General features: G+C 40.2%; 2 protein-coding genes across 2 annotated transcripts in view; both read left to right on the top strand.

Moving 5' to 3' along the window:
• Window positions 1–4,721, top strand: part of coro7 (coronin 7) — a 104,109-nt gene extending 99,388 nt beyond the window's left edge. The window contains exons 17-28 of the mRNA XM_053338009.1: window positions 44–152; window positions 263–349; window positions 446–588; window positions 816–920; window positions 1,222–1,307; window positions 1,549–1,690; window positions 1,796–1,885; window positions 2,021–2,137; window positions 2,294–2,429; window positions 2,600–2,691; window positions 2,913–2,999; window positions 3,700–4,721. Coding sequence (XP_053193984.1) covers window positions 44–152; window positions 263–349; window positions 446–588; window positions 816–920; window positions 1,222–1,307; window positions 1,549–1,690; window positions 1,796–1,885; window positions 2,021–2,137; window positions 2,294–2,429; window positions 2,600–2,691; window positions 2,913–2,999; window positions 3,700–3,708 — 1,203 coding nt within the window. The 3' untranslated portion in view covers window positions 3,709–4,721. The remainder of the gene's footprint in view (window positions 1–43; window positions 153–262; window positions 350–445; window positions 589–815; window positions 921–1,221; window positions 1,308–1,548; window positions 1,691–1,795; window positions 1,886–2,020; window positions 2,138–2,293; window positions 2,430–2,599; window positions 2,692–2,912; window positions 3,000–3,699) is intronic.
• A 10,017-nt stretch (window positions 4,722–14,738) lies between these two features.
• Window positions 14,739–18,330, top strand: pam16 (presequence translocase associated motor 16). Its single transcript, XM_053338012.1, has 5 exons — window positions 14,739–14,828; window positions 15,159–15,243; window positions 16,172–16,308; window positions 16,709–16,774; window positions 18,161–18,330. Exons 1-5 carry the CDS (start codon window positions 14,826–14,828, stop codon window positions 18,245–18,247), a joined length of 378 nt encoding a protein of 125 aa, XP_053193987.1. The 5' UTR covers window positions 14,739–14,825; the 3' UTR covers window positions 18,248–18,330.
• Window positions 18,331–21,320: the final 2,990 nt, after the last annotated feature.

The following is a 21,320-nucleotide window of genomic DNA, read 5'->3' as shown; positions in this document are numbered from 1 at the left end:
TATATGTGTGTGTTAGACTGATTTTGTTCATCTCCCTTTGCAGCGGTCCCAGCCAGGCAGGCTGCCAGACACAGCTTTCCCCACCATCCAAAACTCTGTGAATGTGTCTGACCTCTGTTGGGACCCCTTCAACACACACCAGCTTGCTGTGGGTGAGTGAATATATGAATGTATGAATATTTGTATGTGGCACTGCTCACTGTCTGTGGTGATACTGTAAGTGCATGTGTGTGATACTTGTCTCCCTGTCTAACCTTGCCAGCTGGTGATGATGCAAAGATACGGTTGTGGCAGATACCAGAGGGAGGGCTCAAAGAGACCCTGACTGAGCCTGACCTCATCTTGCAAGGTAGGACAGCCTCCACAAAGAGTACTACTGAAATCACCTGAATTCAGTTTTCTTTATAATAGATTCTTAATTGACAGCTGATGTGACCCCTCACAGGCCACTTGGAGAAAATCTACTCCATCAGGTTTCACCCTATGGCCAGTGGACTACTGGTGTCTTCATCTTATGATCTCACAGTCAGAGTGTGGAACCTGGAGAGCGGAGAGCAGGTCAAGCTCCTCACTGGACACGAGGACCAGGTGGGTGACCAGGAACCACTTACTGTAAATCTTAATCTCAAAATACAAGACTACTGAAAAACTATTAAATCAAAGCTCAGTCTGAGTTTATAAAGTTTTCATTCAGCCACGATGAGAGGATAGCTTAAGGAAGTTACGTTAAAAAAAGGATCATAAATGTTAAATGTTCATTTTGCATGCCACTCAGTTTCTTCCTCTTCTTGACCTCTCTTGTGGTTCACGTTCAGGTGTTTGGCATGGCTTGGAGCCCAGATGGCAAGCTCCTGGCCACAGTGTGCAAAGATGGCAAAGTTCGTATCTATGACCCTCGCAAGTCTACTTCACCTGTGCAGGTATGTACATCACAAGGAGGAAATATGGTAGGATAGCCATAAAGAGATGAGATTAGTCTCCTTTCATATTGACATTTTAATATTTACAACTTTGAGCTCTTTTAATCTCCTGTTTGGTAGAAGACAACCCAAAAGCTTTATAAGATGTTTTTTGTCACCATCTTGTGTTGCTCCAATAAGCCACCTTTGTGATTATCTGTAGTGAGATTGGATAACTAGGAGGTACTCTTAAGAAGGAAGAACAGCTTTTTTTTTCATTAACACCTTTCATATGTTATGTCACTGTTTTCTGTTTTTTTAGGAGGGTCCAGGTCCTGAGGGCCACAGAGGAGCTCGAGTAGTGTGGGTGTGTGAGGGCAAGTACCTGCTGGTCTCAGGATTTGACAGGTACTGAACACAACTTGACAGTGTTACAGTATCATAAATCAGGAAAATATATATATATGTATGTATATATATATATATATATATATATATATATATATATATATTTATTTATTTGAGTGATTTCAGTGACTTTTGCTAACAGTTCTTACAATACAGAAGTGTGTGACCTTTCTAAAAAAGTCTTTAATTATACTAAACCATGCCTCATGATTCAATCACCCCTCGTGTTCTGTCTCTGCAGTCGCAGTGAAAGAGTTCTCTACCTGTACTCTGCTGACTCCCTGTCCTCTGGAGCCGTAGCTAGCACTACTGTGGATGTCTCCCCCTCTACACTCATCCCTTTTTATGACCCTGACACCAGTGTGGTCATCCTCACGGGAAAAGTAAGAGCATTAACAGCAACTTGACAGAACTGACTGCCATTATTGCCACAAGTTGCATAAAATAAAAACTTGATGTAACATTTAGATGTTTCATCCATTTTCCAGGGTGATACCAGAGTGCACATTTATGAGATAGTCCCTGAGACTCCCTACTTTGTTGATTGCAGCAGTTTTCATTCTCCTGAGCCACACAAGGTACTGGTCTGATCTCCACATTATTTTTCTTGCTTTTCTTTTTTATTTATTTTATTTTATTTTATCAGTCAGTCACCATACACATAGCACTCTATAAGACAACCTGTAACTCCTCTGGTTGTGTCATTCCTGCAGGGCTTGGCCTTTCTGCAAAAGTCAGAGTGCAATGTGCGTGATGTGGAGATAGCTATGGGACTAATGCTAACCAAGACAACCATCGAGCCAGTGGTCTTCAGAGTGCCACGTGTCAAGGTGAGACAACAACACCACCTAGTGGATACATGGGAACACAGCATGCCCTACTTCCCTACTGAGTGTTATTGCTAAGAAAATGGCCCCAGCTTTTACCAAAATGTCCTTATCATTCCTCACTGTAAGTCTCCCTTCCTGTCTGCTTTTGGTCTCCAGAAAGAGTTCTTCCAGGATGATGTGTACCCTAACACAGCAGTGTGCTGGGAACCAGCGCTCACTGCCTCTGCTTGGCTCTCCGGTATCAACGGCAAACACAGAAAGATCAGCCTGAAGCCTAAAGACATGACACCAGGTGTGGACGTAAACCAGAGAGTTTTTGCCCTTGTCTAACATAAAGCACAGAGAAATGTGTTTTTATTCATCCACATCTCTGCTTATCATTACAGCCTGCATACCAGCAGTGGGTATGGTCTGGTGTCTTGATGCTATGTGCCTATGTGTGTTTTGTGTGTATTTTCTCAGTGAGCGAGGCCCCCAAAGAAGCTCCAGTCAGGAAATACCTGCCCTCATCTGTTTACCTGGAGGAGAAGACTGATGAACAGAAGAAAGAGGAGGTTAGGATGAGCTAAAGCATTGTGTGCATTTTTTCTACTGTAAGTCTGCTGTCATCCAGTACATCTCATCTGGAGCATATGTTGGGTTTCCTTTTTGCATATTAGCCATGTTGACATCCATGTACATATGTCCCAATTGCTGAATAAAAAAAGCAAGAGTTTCTGGTTACTTTTCACTGATGTATGTTGAAATTGTGTGTGTGTGTGTGTGTGTGTTCCAGCTACTGAGTGCCATGGTGGCTAAGTTGGGAAACATGGACGACCCGCTGCCACAGGAGTCCTTCGAGGGAGTTGATGAGGACGAGTGGGTGAGTGAGCATAACGGGAACTTTTCTACATTTTTGTTTTTATTATTGATGTTGTGCTCTTACATTAATGACAGACATCCTGCCACACAACACACTGAGCATCCAACTGTCATGACATTGTGTTGATTCATCTGAACCTTTGAGGATGCAGATTTCTTTGGTTTTGTATAAGTTTACACTAAAGTGTAAATCCTGTTTGAATTTGGATTTCTTCAGGAACCCAGAAACCTTTATGACTGATGGATATAGATATTTTGAAGGTATTGAATAGGTTATGGGAGCTGGGCAAGATGACTAAAATGAATATCCCATAATATATTTATAGAAACACAACTTGGCAGGGTTTTGGACTGTTCACAGTCTCTGATGTTTCCACATAAATAACATTACACATAATATCAGTGTATAGTGTGATATAGCAAATGTTGGGAAAATCACATATAAAGTGATTTATTTGATGTTGAGTTGAGTTAACTTTGTTCCACTTATGCAAAAGCTTTCGTGACTCATTTTGTTGTTTTTTATCATAATCATTCATTTCAACAACACAAGTTTGTAAAATAACACTCCACATGTTCTTATAGCTGAAGTTTGCAGAAATGGAGAAAAATAGTCAAGGGCTCGCTATGTAAATATGGAGACATTCGGGACCAATAGGATATTGAGTCTATCATCTTACTTTGTATTCTCTGTTCTCCAGGATGACTAAAGGGGGACATCGCTTCAATCAGTTCAATCAGTTCACTCAATGATGCCAACAAAAGAGAGGAGAGAGCAGCTGGAGTCACCCAGTTATCCTCTGAGCTCTATCAGCTACATCTCAGCCTTCCTGCACACTTCCTCAAAGAATACTGTACAATGTAATAATCTAAATGGTTTCAAGTAGAAAGAAAAATCACAATCATTAAAAGCTCTGGTATTTGCAGTATATGTATCACAATATGTTTGGGTTTTGAAATTCAAATGTCACATGGTTAAGCTGATGTTCATCATTTCAGACTGCATGAAATTTAGTATGAAACTCAATTTCCAGAAATCATTCTGGGATAAATCTAAATTAAGTTTATTCTGACTATAAAATTATTTCACACTATTCACAGTATTAAAAATAAAATAAATCACAATACAGGATGATGCAACAATAAATACCAGACAGTTCTTCTCCGCTGATATTGTATAATATAGTTCCAGTCAACAGGTAAATCAAAGTCTATACAAACGGCAGGTAAACAAAGCAATAATACTTCTGCTTTTATCTTACATTAACAGTTAACTCCTGATCATGGGTTGCACTGTCTACAAACAAGCAAACTTTTTTTTAAACTGGATGATGATTTGAGCACAGCTTCTATTTGTGTCTGTGGTCTGTAGTAATGGTATGAGCATGATAGTTCACTCTGGTGTCCTCATATAAAAGAATAACGGTCAAATGTTTGTGCCCAGTATGTTATTTTCTGATAATGGGATATACGGTTGTGAATTATTGTGTACAAAGTTGTTATCTGTGTGCACATTTACCTCCACAGTGGACCACTGCTTGCTTTTTTCCTACTGGTTAGTCAGGTGAGCACGCTCAGTCAAATAATGTCTTTGAAAAATGTAATGTTGCAAAAAAACGGTTAATGATCTCAAACATCATGCATCTGATAAAAAAAAAACCTTGTCTTCCTGTTTCAGTCAGGTGAAACACACGCACACACACACACACACGCGCACACACACACACACACACACACACACACACACACACACACACAATCACTGTAACATGTTCAAGCCTTCATATGCAAAAACCACCAGTGAGGGTACAACAGGGTCACCAGTTTTCATGTTTGGTGTTAAACTGGAATTTCTAAAGACACCAACATAAAGTTAACTTTTCTTTGTTATGAAATGTTAAAGTAATGCTATTTGAACATGATAATGTGTTACTGTATTTGTGCCAATTCCATTTATTTGAATATTTTGACTAGGAATAGAATAGTGATAAGTAAAAGGTTAAAGGTTAGTTATAATGAGATGGGTTTTTTTTTTCTTTTTGGTTGCTGGGCATCAAAAGCCAAATCACCTCCTTTTTGGAGTGTTTAGAGGGGCCTTTGTATGCTTGTGTTTGTTTGCTGGACATTTAATCATGTTCTTTGTTGGTTTTTCAGACTGTTTGGGGGACATTCCTCACTTAAATTAGCAGCAGATTTTTTGAAAGTTTATTAGTAGTATTTAATCACGGTGTGTATGAAACAATAACATTACAGTATTAACAACTTACAATGCAGCCATAACAGCCATCATGTAATTCTTAATCAGGGCTACAGCAATGTCACCACAATAATCCAGGCTTGAACCAACTGAGTTTGTTTACAACCACTGATGAACTGGAATAAAATAACCAATTCAGCCACGCATGGTTGTGTGCATCATGTTGTACACATGAACTGCAGGTGTCGTCAGTGTTTGTGTGATGATATGGACTGTATGTGTTTGTGAATAAAATGCCATACTTTGTAATCTTTGGGATATTAACCTGCCTTCCATTGTGTAAAAAACAAACTTCCTTTTTATACAGTGAGTAAAGCATTGTTTGTTTTTTACTGTCTTACTTGAGTAATGGTTTGTGGATTTTTTTTTCTCAATATTGTCTCGCAATAAACACCTTTCGAATCCATTAATACGTATTCTTGTGTAATTAAGTCCCAATGACAATGACAGTGAATTAATATAACAGTAACCCATAAACTGCAGTGATTTCTCAGCTTGTTAGCATCAAGGTCTCTTTGGTTGAGACTCTGGCCGTAAGTGATGAATGAATAATCAGAATCAGCCTTATTAGCTAAGAATGTTTGAACACACAAGCTTTTTGACTCCAGTTTGCAGTGGCTCTCAATGTGCTTACCTACAATATACTGAAAGACACGCGTACAGATAAGTTCATACAGTAACTAAGTAAGTAAATTAAATAAATATATGTCCCAAAAAATTGTGATACTCAGATATCACAATTTCATTCCCATACATCACATGATTGCTGTTTAAAATAACACCCACACTTGCAGACCCCAGTAATTTCACAAAAGCCCAGAATCTATAAAAAAAAAAGGAAAAGAAAATTCTGGTTGAAGTAACCTTTTCTGACTTCAACCAACTGCTGTTTTTTTTGGGGGGGTTTTTTGTGGTGCTAGCAGGTTTGTTTTGTAATGATATTTTGACCTGATTGGTCTGTTTTTGATGTGATGCATTTTATTGTTGTCTGGTCCAAGACAAGTTTTTTTTCTAGCTTGCAATATCCATGAATTATTTTAAAGCACAAATAAATAATTTACTCATGGATAAATGTACAAATATAAAGTAAACAAAATAGTTACTCAATTACAATAACATGATTATTTGCAGTCTGTACTTCGACCTCTGCTTATTGTTATTTATTTATTTCTATGTACATTGTTTTTGGAAAATTGTTTATAAGGACCAAAATAAATTAAAACTGCAAGCAGTGATGAACGGGCCCTCGCGCCCCCATGCACCGCCCCGTACTCGCATGTCGCTGCATGCTGCAGTCACACGGCAGACACAGCGGGCACGTAGACATCTTGGCACCTGGGCTTGTAATGAATGTTGTGTGATGGGGCTAAGTCACATTGCATGTGTCCACTAGGTGGCGCTAGAGATCACCCACCAATTATATGTCATGTTGCAGTGTGTGATGTGGAGAACACATCCTGTAAATTTCATATAAATCGGATAATGTTTGTCATATGAGGCTTACTTCCTGTGTCCAGTAGGTGGCGCTGTGTATTTGACACAGTATTGATGCATAGATGTGTTCAGGGCGGGATCCTCTACATGCATGATGAATTTGGTGTAGACAGGACAATGTCTGTAGGAGTTATAAGGACTTCCTGCCTCATGGCGAAGCATCGAAATTGTCCGCACAGCCACGCCCAACAGGAAGAAGTCATAAAAAAGATTTTGATAACTGGCGTTATGTCTTAGCTGAGTCAATTTCAGGTGTAAATACTTAAGATTATGAGAGTAATTAGTGAAAGACTGAAGCAAGTGACTTCCTGTTGCCAGTAGGTGGCGCTATGACTGTCACTAAATATGAGACTCTACATGTGTTCAGACCAGGACACTGAACAAGCATATTAAATTTGGAAAAGCTCAGACCATGTGGAGTCAAGTTATGAGGGTTTGAAATTTCATGGCGAGACATCGAAATTCGCCATGTCACCATGGCAACCAGGAATGACGGACGAAAAAGCTTTTGATAACTTTTCATCTCCAATGTCTCAAGATGATTTTGTGTGAATTTGAAGTGGATGGGATGAAATCCCTAGGACTAGTTCGTTCAAGTATGATGCGTGGAAATGACCAAAACACTCACCAAAATTGAGCATTTTTCCATAGATGGCCGACTTCCTGTTGGACTTAGGGTATGGGTCTAAATGGCGTTTTTGTGCGTCTCGAGATGATACATAAACCTACCGAATTTCATTCTTCGATGTCAATCGGGAAGGCTGAGGTTCAATTTTGAAATATTCAAGGGGGCGCTATTGAGCCGTTTATCCACGCCCATCCCATTGAAGTATATAGGACGTTTAATGAACCCACTCCAGACGTGTGTGTTGAGTTTCGTTACCGTAAAGGCATCCTTTGTCTCTGAAAACTGTAATCGTATTTTCATGGCGTTGAATGCGTTGTCATGGCAACAGTATTTGATGATGGGTCACGAGTTGCAGAATGTAGCATCACCAAGGTCTTATGTCTCAGCTGAGTCAATTTCAGGTGGAAATACTTAAGATTATGGGAGTAATTAATAAACAAATGACGCAAGTGACTTCCTGTTGCCAGTAGGGGGCGCTATGGCTGTCACTAAATATGAGACTGTACATGTGTTCAGACCAGGACGCTGAACAAGCATATTAAATTTGGGAAAGCTCAGACCATGTGGAGTCAAGTTATGAGAGTTTGAAATTTCATGGCGAAGCATCGAAATTCGCCGCGTCACCACGGCAACCAGGAATGACGTGGGAAAAAGCTTTTGATAACTTTTCATCTCCAATGTCTCAAGATGACTCTGTGTGAATTTGAAGTGGATGGGATGAAATCTCTAGGACTAGTTCGCTCAAATATGATGCCACAATTTGCATTAAAATCAATATTTTGATTCAAAATGGCCGACTTCCTGTTGGAGTGACGTCATGGAACCCATAGACTTTTTTGTGCGTCTTGACATGATGAACATGTGTACCGACTTTCGTTTCTCTATGTCAATCTGTCGCGAAGGGCTCGATGTTCTTGATTTTGCAGGTGGCGCTAGAGAGCCATTTTGCCACGCCCATTTGTGCAGACCATAAAATATCAAAATTTTCGCCGGGTCTGGCTTGCGTGCAAACTTTGGTGACTTTTCGAGCACGTTTAGGGGGTCAAAAAGGCCGTTGTTGTGGGAGAAGAAAAATAATAATTAAAGCTGCAAGCAGCGATGATCGGGCCCAAGCCCCCCCACGCACCGCCCCGTACGCGCATGTCGGTGCGTGCTGCAGTCACACTGCAGACACAGCGGGCACGTACACGTCTTGGCACCCGGGCTCGTAATGAATGTTGTGTGATGGGGCTATGTCACATTGCATGTGTCCACTAGGTGGCGCTAGAGATCACCCACCAATTATATGTCATGTTGCAGTGTGTGATGTGGAGAACACATCCTGTAAATTTCATGTAAATCGGATAATGTTTGTCATATGAGGCTGACTTCCTGTGTCCAGTAGGTGGCGCTGTGTATATGAAGCAGTATTGATGGATAGATGTGTTCAGGGCGGGACCCTCTACATGCGTGATGAATTAGGTGGGACAATGTCTGTAGGAGTTATAAGGACTTCCTGCTTTATGGCGAAGCATCGAAATTGTTTGCACAGCCACGCCCAACAGGAAGAAGTCATAAAAAAGATTTTGATGACTGGCGTTATGTCTTAGCTGAGTCAATTTCAGGTGTAAATACTTAAGATTATGGGAGTAATTAGTGAAAGAATGAAGCAAGTGACTTCCTGTTGCCAGTAGGTGGCGCTATGACTGTCACTAAATATGACACTGTACATGTGTTCAGACCAGGAGGCTGAACAAGCATCTGAAATTTGGAAAAGCTGAGACCACGTGGAGTCAAGTTATGAGGGTTTGAAATTTCATGGCGAAGCATCGAAATTCACCGCGTCACCACGGCAACCAGGAAAGACGGGCGAAAAAGCTTTTCATAACTTTTCATCTCCATTGTCTGAAGATGATTGTGTGTGAATTTGAAGTGGATGGGATGAAAACTCTAGGACGAGTTTGTTCAAATATGATGCCACAATTTGCATTAAAATCAATATTTTGATTCAAAATGGCCGACTTCCTGTTGGAGTGACGTCATGGAACCCCAGACTTTTTTGTGCGTCTTGACATGATGAACATGTGTACCGAGTTTCGTTTCTGTATGTCAATCTGTTCGTTAAAATATGAGGCCTGGAAATGACCAAAAAACTCTCCAAAATTGAATATTTTTCCCAAGATGGCCGACTTCCTGTTGGACTTAGGGTATGGGTCCAAATGGCGTTTTTGTGCGTCTGGAGATGATACATAAACCTACCGAGTTTCATTCTTCTATGTCAATCGGGAAGGCTGAGGTTCAATTTTGAAATATTCAAGGGGGCGCTATTGAGCCGTTTAGCCACGCCCATCCAATTGAAGTATATAGGATGTTAAATGACCCCACTGCAGAGGTGTGTGTCGAGTTTCGTTACCGTGGAGGCATCCTTTGCCTCGGAAAACTGTAATCGTATTTTCATGGCGTTGAATGCGTTGTCATGCCAACAGTATTTGATGATGGGTCATGAGTTGCAGAATGGAGCATCACCAAGGTCTTATGTCTTAGCTGAGTTAATTTCAGGTATAAATACTTAAGATTATGGGAGTAATCAGTGAAAGACTGAAGCAAGTGACTTCCTGTTGCCAGTAGGTGGCGCTATGACTGTCACTAAATATGAGTCTGTACATGTGTTCAGAGCGGGACACTGAACAAGCATATGAAATTTGGAAAAGTTCAGACCATGTGGAGTCAAGTTATGAGGGTTTGAAATTTCATGGCGAAGGATCGAATGGTGAAGGAAATTGTCGGCGCCGCCACGGCCAAACCGGATCCCTAATCAGAAAGTTTTTGATAACTTTTCATCTCCAATGTCTCAAGATGTTTCTGAGTGAATTTGAAGTCGGTCGGATTAAATCTGTAGGAGGAGTTCGCTCAAATGCGATGCGTGGAAATCGCCCAAAACGCATATTCGATACAAAATGGCCGACTTCCTGTAGGAGTGAGGGTATGGGTACAAGAGACTTTTTTGTGCGTCTTTACACGATACATATGTGTACTGACTTTCGTTTGTCTACGACAATCTCAGGGGTGGGGCTCGGTTTTTTTAATTTTCTAGGGGGCGCTACAGAGCCATTTTGCTACGCCCATTTATGCAAACCATAAAATATCAAATTTTTCGCCGGGTCGGACATGATTGCACATTTTGGTGACTTTTCGGGCACGTTCAGGGGGTCAAAAACGCGTTTACTTTATAGGAACTATAATAATTAAAACTGCAAGCAGTGATGAACGGGCCCTCGCGCCCCCACGCACCGCGCCGTACGCGCATGCCGGTGCGTGCTGCAGTCACACGGTAGACACAGCGGGCACGTAGACGTCTTGGCACCCGGGCTCGTAATGAACGTAGTGTGATGGGGCTAAGTCACATTGCATGTGTCCACTAGGTGGCGCTAGAGATCACCCACCAATTACATGTCATGTTGCAGTGTGTGATGTGGAGAAGACATCCTGTAAATTTCATATAAATCGGATAATGTTTGTCATATGAGGCTGACTTCCTGTGTCCAGTAGGTGGCGCTGTGTATTTGACACAGTATTGATGCATAGATGTGTTCAGGGCGGGACCCTCTACATGCGTGATGAATTTGGTGTAGACAGGACAATGTCTGTAGGAGTTATAAGGACTTCCTGCCTCATGGCGAAGCATCGAAATTGTACGCACAGCCACGCCCAACAGGAAGAAGTCATAAAAAAGCTTTTGATAACTTGTCATCTCCAATGTCTCAAGATGACTCTGTGCGAATGTGAAGTGGATGGGATGAAATCTCTAGGACTAGTGCGTTCAAATATGAGGCCTGGAAATGACCAAAACACTCACCAAAATTGAGCATTTTTCCCAAGATGGCCGACTTCCTGTTGGACTTAGGGTATGGGTCCAAATGGCGTTTTTGTGCGTCTGGAGATGATACATAAACCTACCGAATTTCATTCTTCTATGTCAATGGGGAAGTCTGAGGTTCAATTTTTAAATATTCAAGGGGGCGCTATTGAGCCATTTAGCCACGCCCATCCCATTGAAGTATATAGGATGTTAAATGACCACACTCCAGACGTGTGTGTTGAGTTTCGTTACCGTGGAGGCATCCTTTGCCCCTGAAAAGTGTAATCGTATTTCATGGCGTTGAATGCGTTGTCATGGCAACAGTATTTGATAATGGGTCACGAGTTGCAGAATGTAGCATCACCAAGGTCTTATGTCTCAGCTGAGTCGATTTCAGGTGGAAATACTTAAGATTATGGGAGTAATTAGTGAAAGAATGAAGCAAGTGACTTCCTGTTGCCAGTAGGGGGCGCTATGACTGTCACAAAATATGAGACTGCACATGTGTTCAGACTGGGACACTGAACAAGCATCTGAAATTCGGAGAAGCTCAGACCATGTGGAGTCAAGTTATGAGGGTTTGAATTTTCATGGCGAAGGATCGAAATTCGTCGTGTCACCACGGCAACCAGGAATGACGAGGGAAAAAGCTTTTGATAACTTGTCATCTCCAATGTCTCAAGATGATCCTGTGTGAATTTGAAGTGGATGGGATGAAGATTATGGGAGTAATTAGTGAAAGAATGAAGCAAGTGACTTCCTGTTGCCAGTAGGTGGCGCTATGACTGTCACTAAATATGAGACTGTACATGTGTTCAGACTAGGACCCTGAACAAGCATGTGAAATTTGGTAAAGCTCAGACCATGTGAAGTCAAGTTATGAGGGTTTGAATTTTCATGGCGAAGGATCGAAATTCGCCGCGTCACCACGGCAACCAGGAATGACGGGGGAAAAAGCTTTTGATAGCTTTTCATCTCCAATGTCTCAAGATGACTCTGTGTGAATTTTAAGTGGATGGGAAGAAAACTGTAGGAGTAGTGCGTTCAAATATGATGCCACAATTTGCATTAAAATCAATATTTTGATTCAAAATGGCCGACTTCCTGTTGGTGTTAGGGTATGTGTCCAAGAGACTTTTTGGTGCGTCTTGACATGTTGAACATGTGTACCAAGTTTCGTTTGTCTATGTCAATCTGTCACGAGGGGCTCGCTTTTATTAATTTTGTAGGGGGCGCTAGAGAGCCATTTTGGCACGCCCATTTGTGCAAACCATAAAATATCGAAATTTTCGCCGGGTCTGGCTTGCGTGCAAACTTTGGTGACTTTTAAGGCACGTTCAGGGGGGCAAAAAGGCCGTCATCGGGAGAGAAAAAAAATAATAATAATAATCATGGCAAAAACAATAGGGCTTCGCGCTGGTCAGCGCTCGGGCCCTAATAACAAGCAGTGATGAACGGGCCCTCGCGCCCCCATGCACCGCCCCGTACTCGCATGTCGGTGCGTGCTGCAGTCACACGGCAGACACAGCGGGCACGTAGACGTCTTGGCACCCGGGCTTGTAATGAATGTTGTGTGATGGGGCTAAGTCACATTGCATGTGTCCACTAGGTGGCGCTAGAGATCACCCACCAATTATATGTCATGTTGCAGTGTGTGATGTGGAGAACACATCCTGTAAATTTCATGTAAATCGGATAATGTTTGTCATATGAGGCTGACTTCCTGTGTCCAGTAGGTGGCGCTGTGTATATGAAGCAGTATTGATGCATAGATGTGTTCAGGGCGGGACCCTCTACATGTGTGATCAATTTGGTGTAGGTGGGACAATGTCTGTAGGAGTTATAAGGACTTCCTGCTTTATGGCGAAGCATCGAAATTGTTTGCACAGCCACGCCCAACAGGAAGAAGTCATAAAAAAGCTTTTGATAACTTTTCATGTCCAATGTCTCAAGCTGACTCTGTGTGAATTTGAAGTGGATGGGATGAAATCTCTAGGACTAGTGCGTTCAAATATGAGGCCTGGAAATGACAAAAAACTCACTAAAATATAGCATTTTTCCCAAGATGGCCGACTTCCTGTTGGACTTAGGGTATGGGTCCAAATGGCGTTTTTGTGCGTCTGGAGATGATACATAAACCTACCGAATTTCATTCTTCTATGTCAATCGGGAAGGCTGAGGTTCAATTTTGAAATATTCAAGGGGGCGCTGTTGAGCCGTTTAGCCACGCGCATCCCATTGAAGTATATAGGATGTTTAATTAACCCACTCCAGACGTGTGTGTTGAGTTTCATTACTGTGGACGCATCCTTTGCCCCTAAAAACTGTAATCGTATTATCATGGCGTTGAATGCGTTGTCATAGCAACGGTATTTGATGATGGGTCATGAGTTGCAGAATGTAGCATCACCAAGGTCTTATGTCTCAGCTGAGTTAATTTCAGTTATAAATACTTAAGATTATGGGAGTAATCAGTGAAAGACTGAAGCAAGTGACTTCCTGTTGCCACTAGGTGGCGCTATGACTGTCACTAAATATGAGACTGTACATGTGTTCAGACCAGGACACTGAACAAGCATATTAAATTTGTAAAAGCTCAGACCATGTGGAGTCAAGTTATGAGGGTTTGAAATTTCATGGCGAAGGATCGAATGGTGAAGGAAATTGTCGGCGCCGCCACGGCCAAACCGGATCCCTAATCAGAAAGTTTTTGATAACTTTTCATCTCCAATGTCTCAAGATGTTTCTGAGTGAATTTGAAGTCGGTCGGATTAAATCTCTAGGAGGAGTTAGCTCAAATGAGATGCGTGGAAATCGCCCAAAACGCATATTCGATACAAAATGGCCAACTTCCTGTAGGAGTTAGGGCATGGGTACAAGAGACTTTTTTGTGCGTCTTTACACGATACATATGTGTACTGAATTTCGTTTGTCTAGGACAATCTCAGGGGTGGGGCTCGCTTTTTTAAATTTTCTAGGGGGCGCTACAGAGCCATTTTGCCACGCCCATTTATGCAAACCATAAAATATCAAATTTTTCGCCGGGTCGAACATGATTGCACATTTTGGTGACTTTTGGGGCACGTTCAGGGGGGCAAAAAGGCGTTTACTTTATAGGAACTATAATAATAATAATAATAATAATCGGTACGATTACAATAGGGCCTTCGCACTGTAGTGCTTGGGCCCTAATAATCTTGACAGATACAATAGGGCTTCGCGCTGGTCAGCGCTCGGGCCCTAATAACCACTACTACTACTAATGTTTGCAATAGTCATACAATCAATACATTTAAATTCTGCACATATGAATTATCTTGTCAACTCCTAGATCCGCCACTGGTATGTATACTGTGTATGTATGATATTGTATAATATCTGACAGTGGAGGTAAATGGCTTCTCAGCTAACTTTTGAGGCTGCAGAGCTCAAAGAAAGAGAAGCTGCAGTTTGACCGCCCCGCCTCTAGGTGTCAGCACTACAAACATGCTTCCCTTGAATTTAGCGCTAACTTGAACTTTGACCCTTCAGTAACCTTCACTGGTGTTGCTACATGTGTGCAAACAAGCCGTCCACTGCCGGTAACAGACCTTTAACGTGATAAAGAAAAATGGTAAGAATACATTTGACAGTTTTCGTATAGACAGACTTTTCGCTGACGTTAGTGTGGAGGTTTGCTGCTGTTAGCTTGAGCTAGAGACGTTGTCGCAGTTTCTTTTCCAGCTCTGTTGCATAATGTGGCTGCCTCCTCTTCACGTTGTTCATTTGGCTTAAGGAGAAGCTTATATACCATAAACTATTATCATCCTTCCACCTGCTTACATTACACCAGGACTTACTCTGTAATATCAGCTGCTAGAGATACAGGCACTGTCAAAGGACTGGTGTGCTGAATGCTATTTGTATTTATTCTTGCATTCATGATGTATTTTTCTCTCTCCAGGCTAAATATCTAGCACAGGTGATTGTGATGGGAGTACAAGTGGTAGGACGTGCTTTTGCTCGTGCCTTAAAACAAGAATATGCAGGTATGATCCATAATGTTATCATAAGTATTACAGAGGTTCAATGTGGTTTGTAAAAGTGGTGCATTAAAAAAAACAAAAAACAGTCCAATATCTGCAGACTGACAAGACTGAATCATTTAGTTATTGTTTAATCGATGCAGCAGTATATCAAGCAAAAAATGTCTTTTCTTTGTTTTATGTCATTGCTAATTGAATACATTGGAGTTTTGACTTTTTCTTGGACAAAACAAGTAATTTAAAAACAAGATTATTGTTCTTAAAACTGTATTAAAAGTGTATTTTCTAACATTTTTAGAGAATCATCACATTTACCAACAGATCAATTGATTCCAGCAAGGCTTGAGTGATGTGATTGAAATTATGATCATGCTATTAACAGAGATATTGTTCCATAATGATATACAGATTGATGACAAATTAAAGGAAAAACCAGTGCAGTTCTGAATGCCTGACCCCTACAGTGGGGAGATTCAGTTACTCTTTTATAGTGTAGGGGACATTTGATGGCATGGTTTGGGTCCACTTGTGCCCTTAGAGGGAAAGGTCACTGCAAATCAATAGCTGTTCGGATGTCATGTGGTGGACCAAAATGTTACTAGGATTATTTGTTTTTTTCCTTTAATTTGTCACCTGTTTGTATATCACAGTATAGTAAATGTATGCAGAAGCACTTTACATAATTAAAGTGATGTTCAAAGTAACATCAAGTGTTATGATGGACTGAATTTTTAGTATACTGTACAACTTGCTCAGACTGGAAGAAAATATGATGAGGTCATATCATGCTGAAATAATAGATAATATCAAAGTGTGACCCAGCCCTAGTTTGTCTTTGTCAAATGATTTGTGCTTTCACATTCATTCAGGTTGTCTGATGAAATTAAGTGGTGAACATAAGTATGTGTTTTGCAATTTTTCCCCCTTACAGCCAGTCAAGCAGCAGCACAGGCGAGAAACACTGCAGGTCAGCAGTCCGCTGCAGCCTCCAGCATCACTGGGATGACTGTGCAAGAGGCTCAGCAAATTCTCAACATCTCCACACTCACCCCTGAGGAGATTCAGAAGGTGCAAACACTCTCTTGTGTGTCACAGAACACTGCTTAGTTCATGAAAATGATTCCTTGAGCTCTGCAAACTGTTTCATTGTGCCACTAGAAGGGGAGACAGATTCTGAGTGGGAAACACAATGATTATGATAAATCCTGCAGAAGGATTCTCCCAACCTAAATCTAATGAATATGAAACACTCACCCCCTCTAGTGGTTCACCATGCGTCCTCTAATACAGTTTTACACCAGGAACACAGTTTTAGATTCATCTGAACTCGTAGCATTTTGGCCTTTTTTAACAATCTACAGTTGTTAGAAAGTGTCTATCTGTGTCTTTGCTGTTTTGAAAAAAAGTTTTAAATGAAGATCAAATCCTGTTGGCTAAATACTGACACTAATGTGTGTATCTCCCCCAGAACTATGATCACCTTTTCAAAGCCAATGACAAGTCAGCGGGCGGTTCATTTTACCTACAATCAAAAGTAAGTATTGTGTATCTTAAGATTGAGACATTTTATCTTTTTGTTATTGAAATATTAATCAGCTGTATTGCATCATAGTTATTTTCAAGTATATTGTAAAGGGGAAGATAATCAAAGAAGCTTGTCATTAGGAATAGAACAGAAGCGAATATGATTACATTTTTCACAAAATGGAGAATTGTTTTTAGATCCCCCAAAACATAAAAAGACAGCACACAAATAGAATAAAAAACTAAGATTAAACAGAGTATTGAGCAGTGAGTTGGTTTTGTTGCTGGGCTATTAATTAATCTGCTGATTATTTTCTCGATTCCATGAGTCGTTTTGTTCTTACAGTGTTGAAAAATAGTGTTGCAATGTCTGACTTTGTTCCAACAACAGTCCAAAGCCCAATGATATTCAGTTAATTACCATGTATGACAAAGACAAGTTAGATAAAAGATAGATCAAAAGTAAGATAAGCAGAAAATGTTTTGCATATTTGCTTTAAAATTATTAAAACAATTATTTGATGATCAAAATAGTTACAGATTCATTTTTTATTGATCAATTAATCAACTATTTATTACAACTATGTATATTTGATATTATAATGCTGATTGCACTTTGAATAAAATATTCAGAGTCTGGATGTACAGGTCAATCAGTAAATGATCTTGTCCAGTTATCAGTGCCAACTCTACCACAAAGCTTAGTTCTAAATCTGCTGTTCAGGTCAACAACCAAGGATACATTCTCATTTCAAGCTTTGTAAACTGTAAGACTGACCATTGAGTGCATTTCTTCAGCAACCTCCAGTGGCAGTCTGAAGATGCATACTTAAAAGTGTTTGCACTTTCAAGCTGGCGATCACAATCATACATTTTCAAGAGTGCAGTTGTATTTAATATCATTAAGATTAATTAATTAATTAATTAATTAATAAAGAGTAAGTGGATACAGAGTACTCAAATCAAGGACTTTTTATGATTGCTAGGATTCTCTTTGACCCCAGGACAAATCTTAGTTTGATGGTTTTTGGCACTGGTATTATTGAACCGTAAATGCAGATGTAAAACATTAGAACTTCCATAACTTGAAACAATGGTACAATGGTCATATTCTCACTCAGTTTATTTGTTCTGCTCATAACATCCAAACAAACAGTGATCATTTCTCTTTCTGCCTTTGTGTCTCTGTTAATGATCAAACCATGACTCATGTGACTCTCAGCATGTGCAATAAAAGCGATCCATTCTTTGGGTCGTGTTTGAAATGAAGTTGTTACTGATTTGATCTCTCACCAATTTTTCTGTGCTCTGAGTGAGCCACGGTGTAATTTAGTTATTTTGAGTCTTTCTTTTCTGAGTCATCATTATCATTGTTTGTATGTGTGTCTGTGTACAGGTGGTGCGGGCGAAAGAGCGTCTAGACGAGGAACTGAGTATTCAAACGGATCAACAAAAACAAAAGCAACAGAATACAGAAACATGAAATATAAAATGATACTTGCTCTCTTTTTCCTTTCCCCATCCTCTGTAAATTATAACCTAATAAAAGCCATCACCTTTTCTCTAGTCTTGACTTTGTTTACATTTTTTTAACTGGTGGAAGCTATTTTAAGATGGGGAAGCACAAACATGACAACATTAAGTTATATACTAGTTAAAGAGAATGTTCTTTAGAGGCTTACAGGTGGTCACAGGGTAAATGTTTTGTGTAATTTACAATCATCTGATGTAAAATGTATCAATGTCACAGTGTTTTTGGTTACTGTGGGTTTGAATAGCTAAATCGCAGAATATAGGAGGATTCAGAAAGTAATGATGGAAAACTAATAAGAAATATTTAACATTTTTCACTGCTTCTGGGTCAGCAATCAAATTTAAAGACATTTGTGGTATGGACCAACTTAACTCCTTTGTACAAAAAAGGTCAGATTTTCTCTAGTCCATCAACCAAATGGCTGGTGAATGTTCAAATTTTACCAGCCACTCAATGACTACTATTGTTTTTTGGCTAGTGAGTGAAGTAAATAAAAAACCAGCCAGATGCATATCTTAACAGAATTTGGCCAGTGGTTGGTTCTCATTTTGAACATGGTAACAGATATTGTCACTTTTAGATTATGAAATTCATGTTGATTTAATATAATAGCATTTTTAATAAAAAAACAGTAGTATAACAAATGCAAAATAGCATTATGTTGACTAGTGGTCTCAGACTTTTGGACCACTGTATAATTAAAGGGGCACAATATATCTGGATGGTCTTTTGATTATTTAGTAAATGTCCATAGTGTGTTATGATATGATTGTTATGTGTGATTGGGACAGAAATGAAAACACAAATTGTATCAAATGCCACTTTATTAAACATTTTTCTTTTCATTGACATTATTATCAATATCGTAATAAAATTCCTCTAAAACAGGAGAACATTGCTATGTTGTACCAATTGGAGACTTTTACAACTCTAAAATTCTGCATGTTCAACCACAGAACATGATGCCAGGAAAAAATATACTTTCATATAATCATTTTTTTTTCATATAGTGTATAGCTTCTATATTTTACCTATAATAAAAAGGCACTTGGAAAATTAAAATACTGACATAATATCTCACAAATGTGCAAAAAACATAACTTGGAACAGGCCTTGCATGGCCTTAGTCTTATCATTAACCCTTTGTGCAACACTGTGGCACTTCAGTCAATGGCACCCCTTTAAAATGACACTGACCTAGCTAACACAATTTTTTATGTCCTGGATTTCAGTTCCACTTTTCATAGCATTAAGTGAGGGTTACTTTAAAAATCTCCAGGAGCAAGTACCGCTTTCAAAATGTAATCTGAAAAAACATAAGACTTTAAATTCAGACTGAGGATGACTGTATCAACAGTGACGATTTTTACAATTGATCTTGGTTCCCAAAACAATTGATGAATAAAGCTCTACACTGAGAAAGGATGTAACAGCATCCCCTATCTACACACACAATGAGGGGAACAAAAGTGCAGTTTATTACAGACTGAGCTCAAAGGGTTAATGGATCATACAGCTTATTTAATATTGAAAATATTTGGACCCAGGGAGGATCCGTGTCATGTTATCAGCTTTCTGCCACCGTGTTGAGCTTCTGTCACTGTCTGCTACCAGCAGATCAGAGATGGACAGACAGGGAGGAGGAGGAGGAGTCGTTGCATCTGTGGGTTTCACTGTTGCCACGGAAACCATGTCTAGCCTACTTAACACCTGTTTCTGATGACATCACACACCAGGATTGTCCACTCACAGCGAGAGATCCTCTTCAATAACTGGTCTGATATCAAGAGACTGGCCACTGGTGCGTGTGTGTGTGTGTGTGTCATAAAGGGGGGAGAGGGTGTCTCAGATAATAATGACTAAGAATTAATGAGGCAGAAACACAGGTATGCGGTTCGTAGCTGTTGTAAACCCTTGCAGACCTTAGGGGCAGGGTTATAATGGTGTTTGTTTACTGTGGATGCGGCTTGCTAATTTAACAGTTTTCTCCATCTCTGGTAAAAAGCTTTGTGGCCGGGAGGTGGGGGAGTTGAGCCTTTTGGGTTTAATCTATAAAAAAAGAAAAACCCAGAGGGCAGACAGAGTTCAGTGGCCTAGTTTTCTGCAGGCTGGTAGGCCTGTTAGTAGCTGCCACATTGGACTCAGCACAGCCACTGACTTCAGAGCAGAGAGGGCCGTTTGCTGGGTGGGTGGCCAGATGGAGGGCGGCTGCACAGCGCAGTTATCCTCTGCCTCTTTTCCCTCTGCTGGCACACGGCCTCACCCCTCATCTCTCCCTGTCCCCTGTTCATTCATTTATTCATTCAGCCAATCGTTTCTCTCTATGCTCTCATACTCTCCCAGCGTTGCCCGCCATTTCACAGTTGGATATTATTTCTCTATGGCTCCCCTTTATCGAATTGATTAAAAATCAAAACGAAGGGAGCAGAAACAGAATATAATTCTTTATAAGGACACTTAAAACAAAATGTGTTTTAGGTCCACCCACTTTCTAAATGGTCGTCGGTGCACCAATGTGATTGTCATGGAGGACTGTGATGTCATGTGACCACTGAATACCCATGTAAATAATAATTTTCCCCATAGAGCAGTGGTTCCAAACCTTTTTGGCTTGCAACCCCCATAAAATAAAGCAATATTTACAGTTTATGGCCATAGTTTGGACATATTGTTTTGAGCAGACTACAGTCTACAGCCACGCTGGTGTCTCTGCTTGTACTGCAAATGCTAACATGCTGATGTTTATCAGGTGCTTATGGTTAGCATTGTTCACAACAAAGTGTGTTGGAAATATTTGCTTTTTAGCACTAAACCCAAACTACAGCTGAAGCTGATGGGAATGTCAAGAATTTTACAGGAATACGGTCATAAACTAAAGTATTGGACAAGTTCATGTTTTTAGCCTGATAATGGTGCTAGATGAAAAGTCACAGGATGACTGAAGTTGTTCAAATTCATCCTGAGGAGGACATGAATATCTGTACCAAATGTCATTACAATCTATACAATAGTTGTCGAGACA

Source organism: Scomber japonicus, chromosome 18 (genome assembly GCF_027409825.1).
Source record: "Scomber japonicus isolate fScoJap1 chromosome 18, fScoJap1.pri, whole genome shotgun sequence".
Classification (NCBI taxonomy): Eukaryota; Metazoa; Chordata; class Actinopteri; order Scombriformes; family Scombridae; genus Scomber; species Scomber japonicus.
Note: the sequence above shows the minus strand (reverse complement) of the source record. Positions and strands in the feature narration are given on the sequence as shown.

Coding starts and splice junctions, on each gene's coding strand:
- pam16 (XM_053338012.1), top strand. Junction 15,244..16,171: donor CTTAAAACAAGAATATGCAG/GTATGATCCATA, acceptor TCCCCCTTACAG/CCAGTCAAGCAGCAGCACAG. Junction 16,775..18,160: donor CATTTTACCTACAATCAAAA/GTAAGTATTGTG, acceptor GTCTGTGTACAG/GTGGTGCGGGCGAAAGAGCG.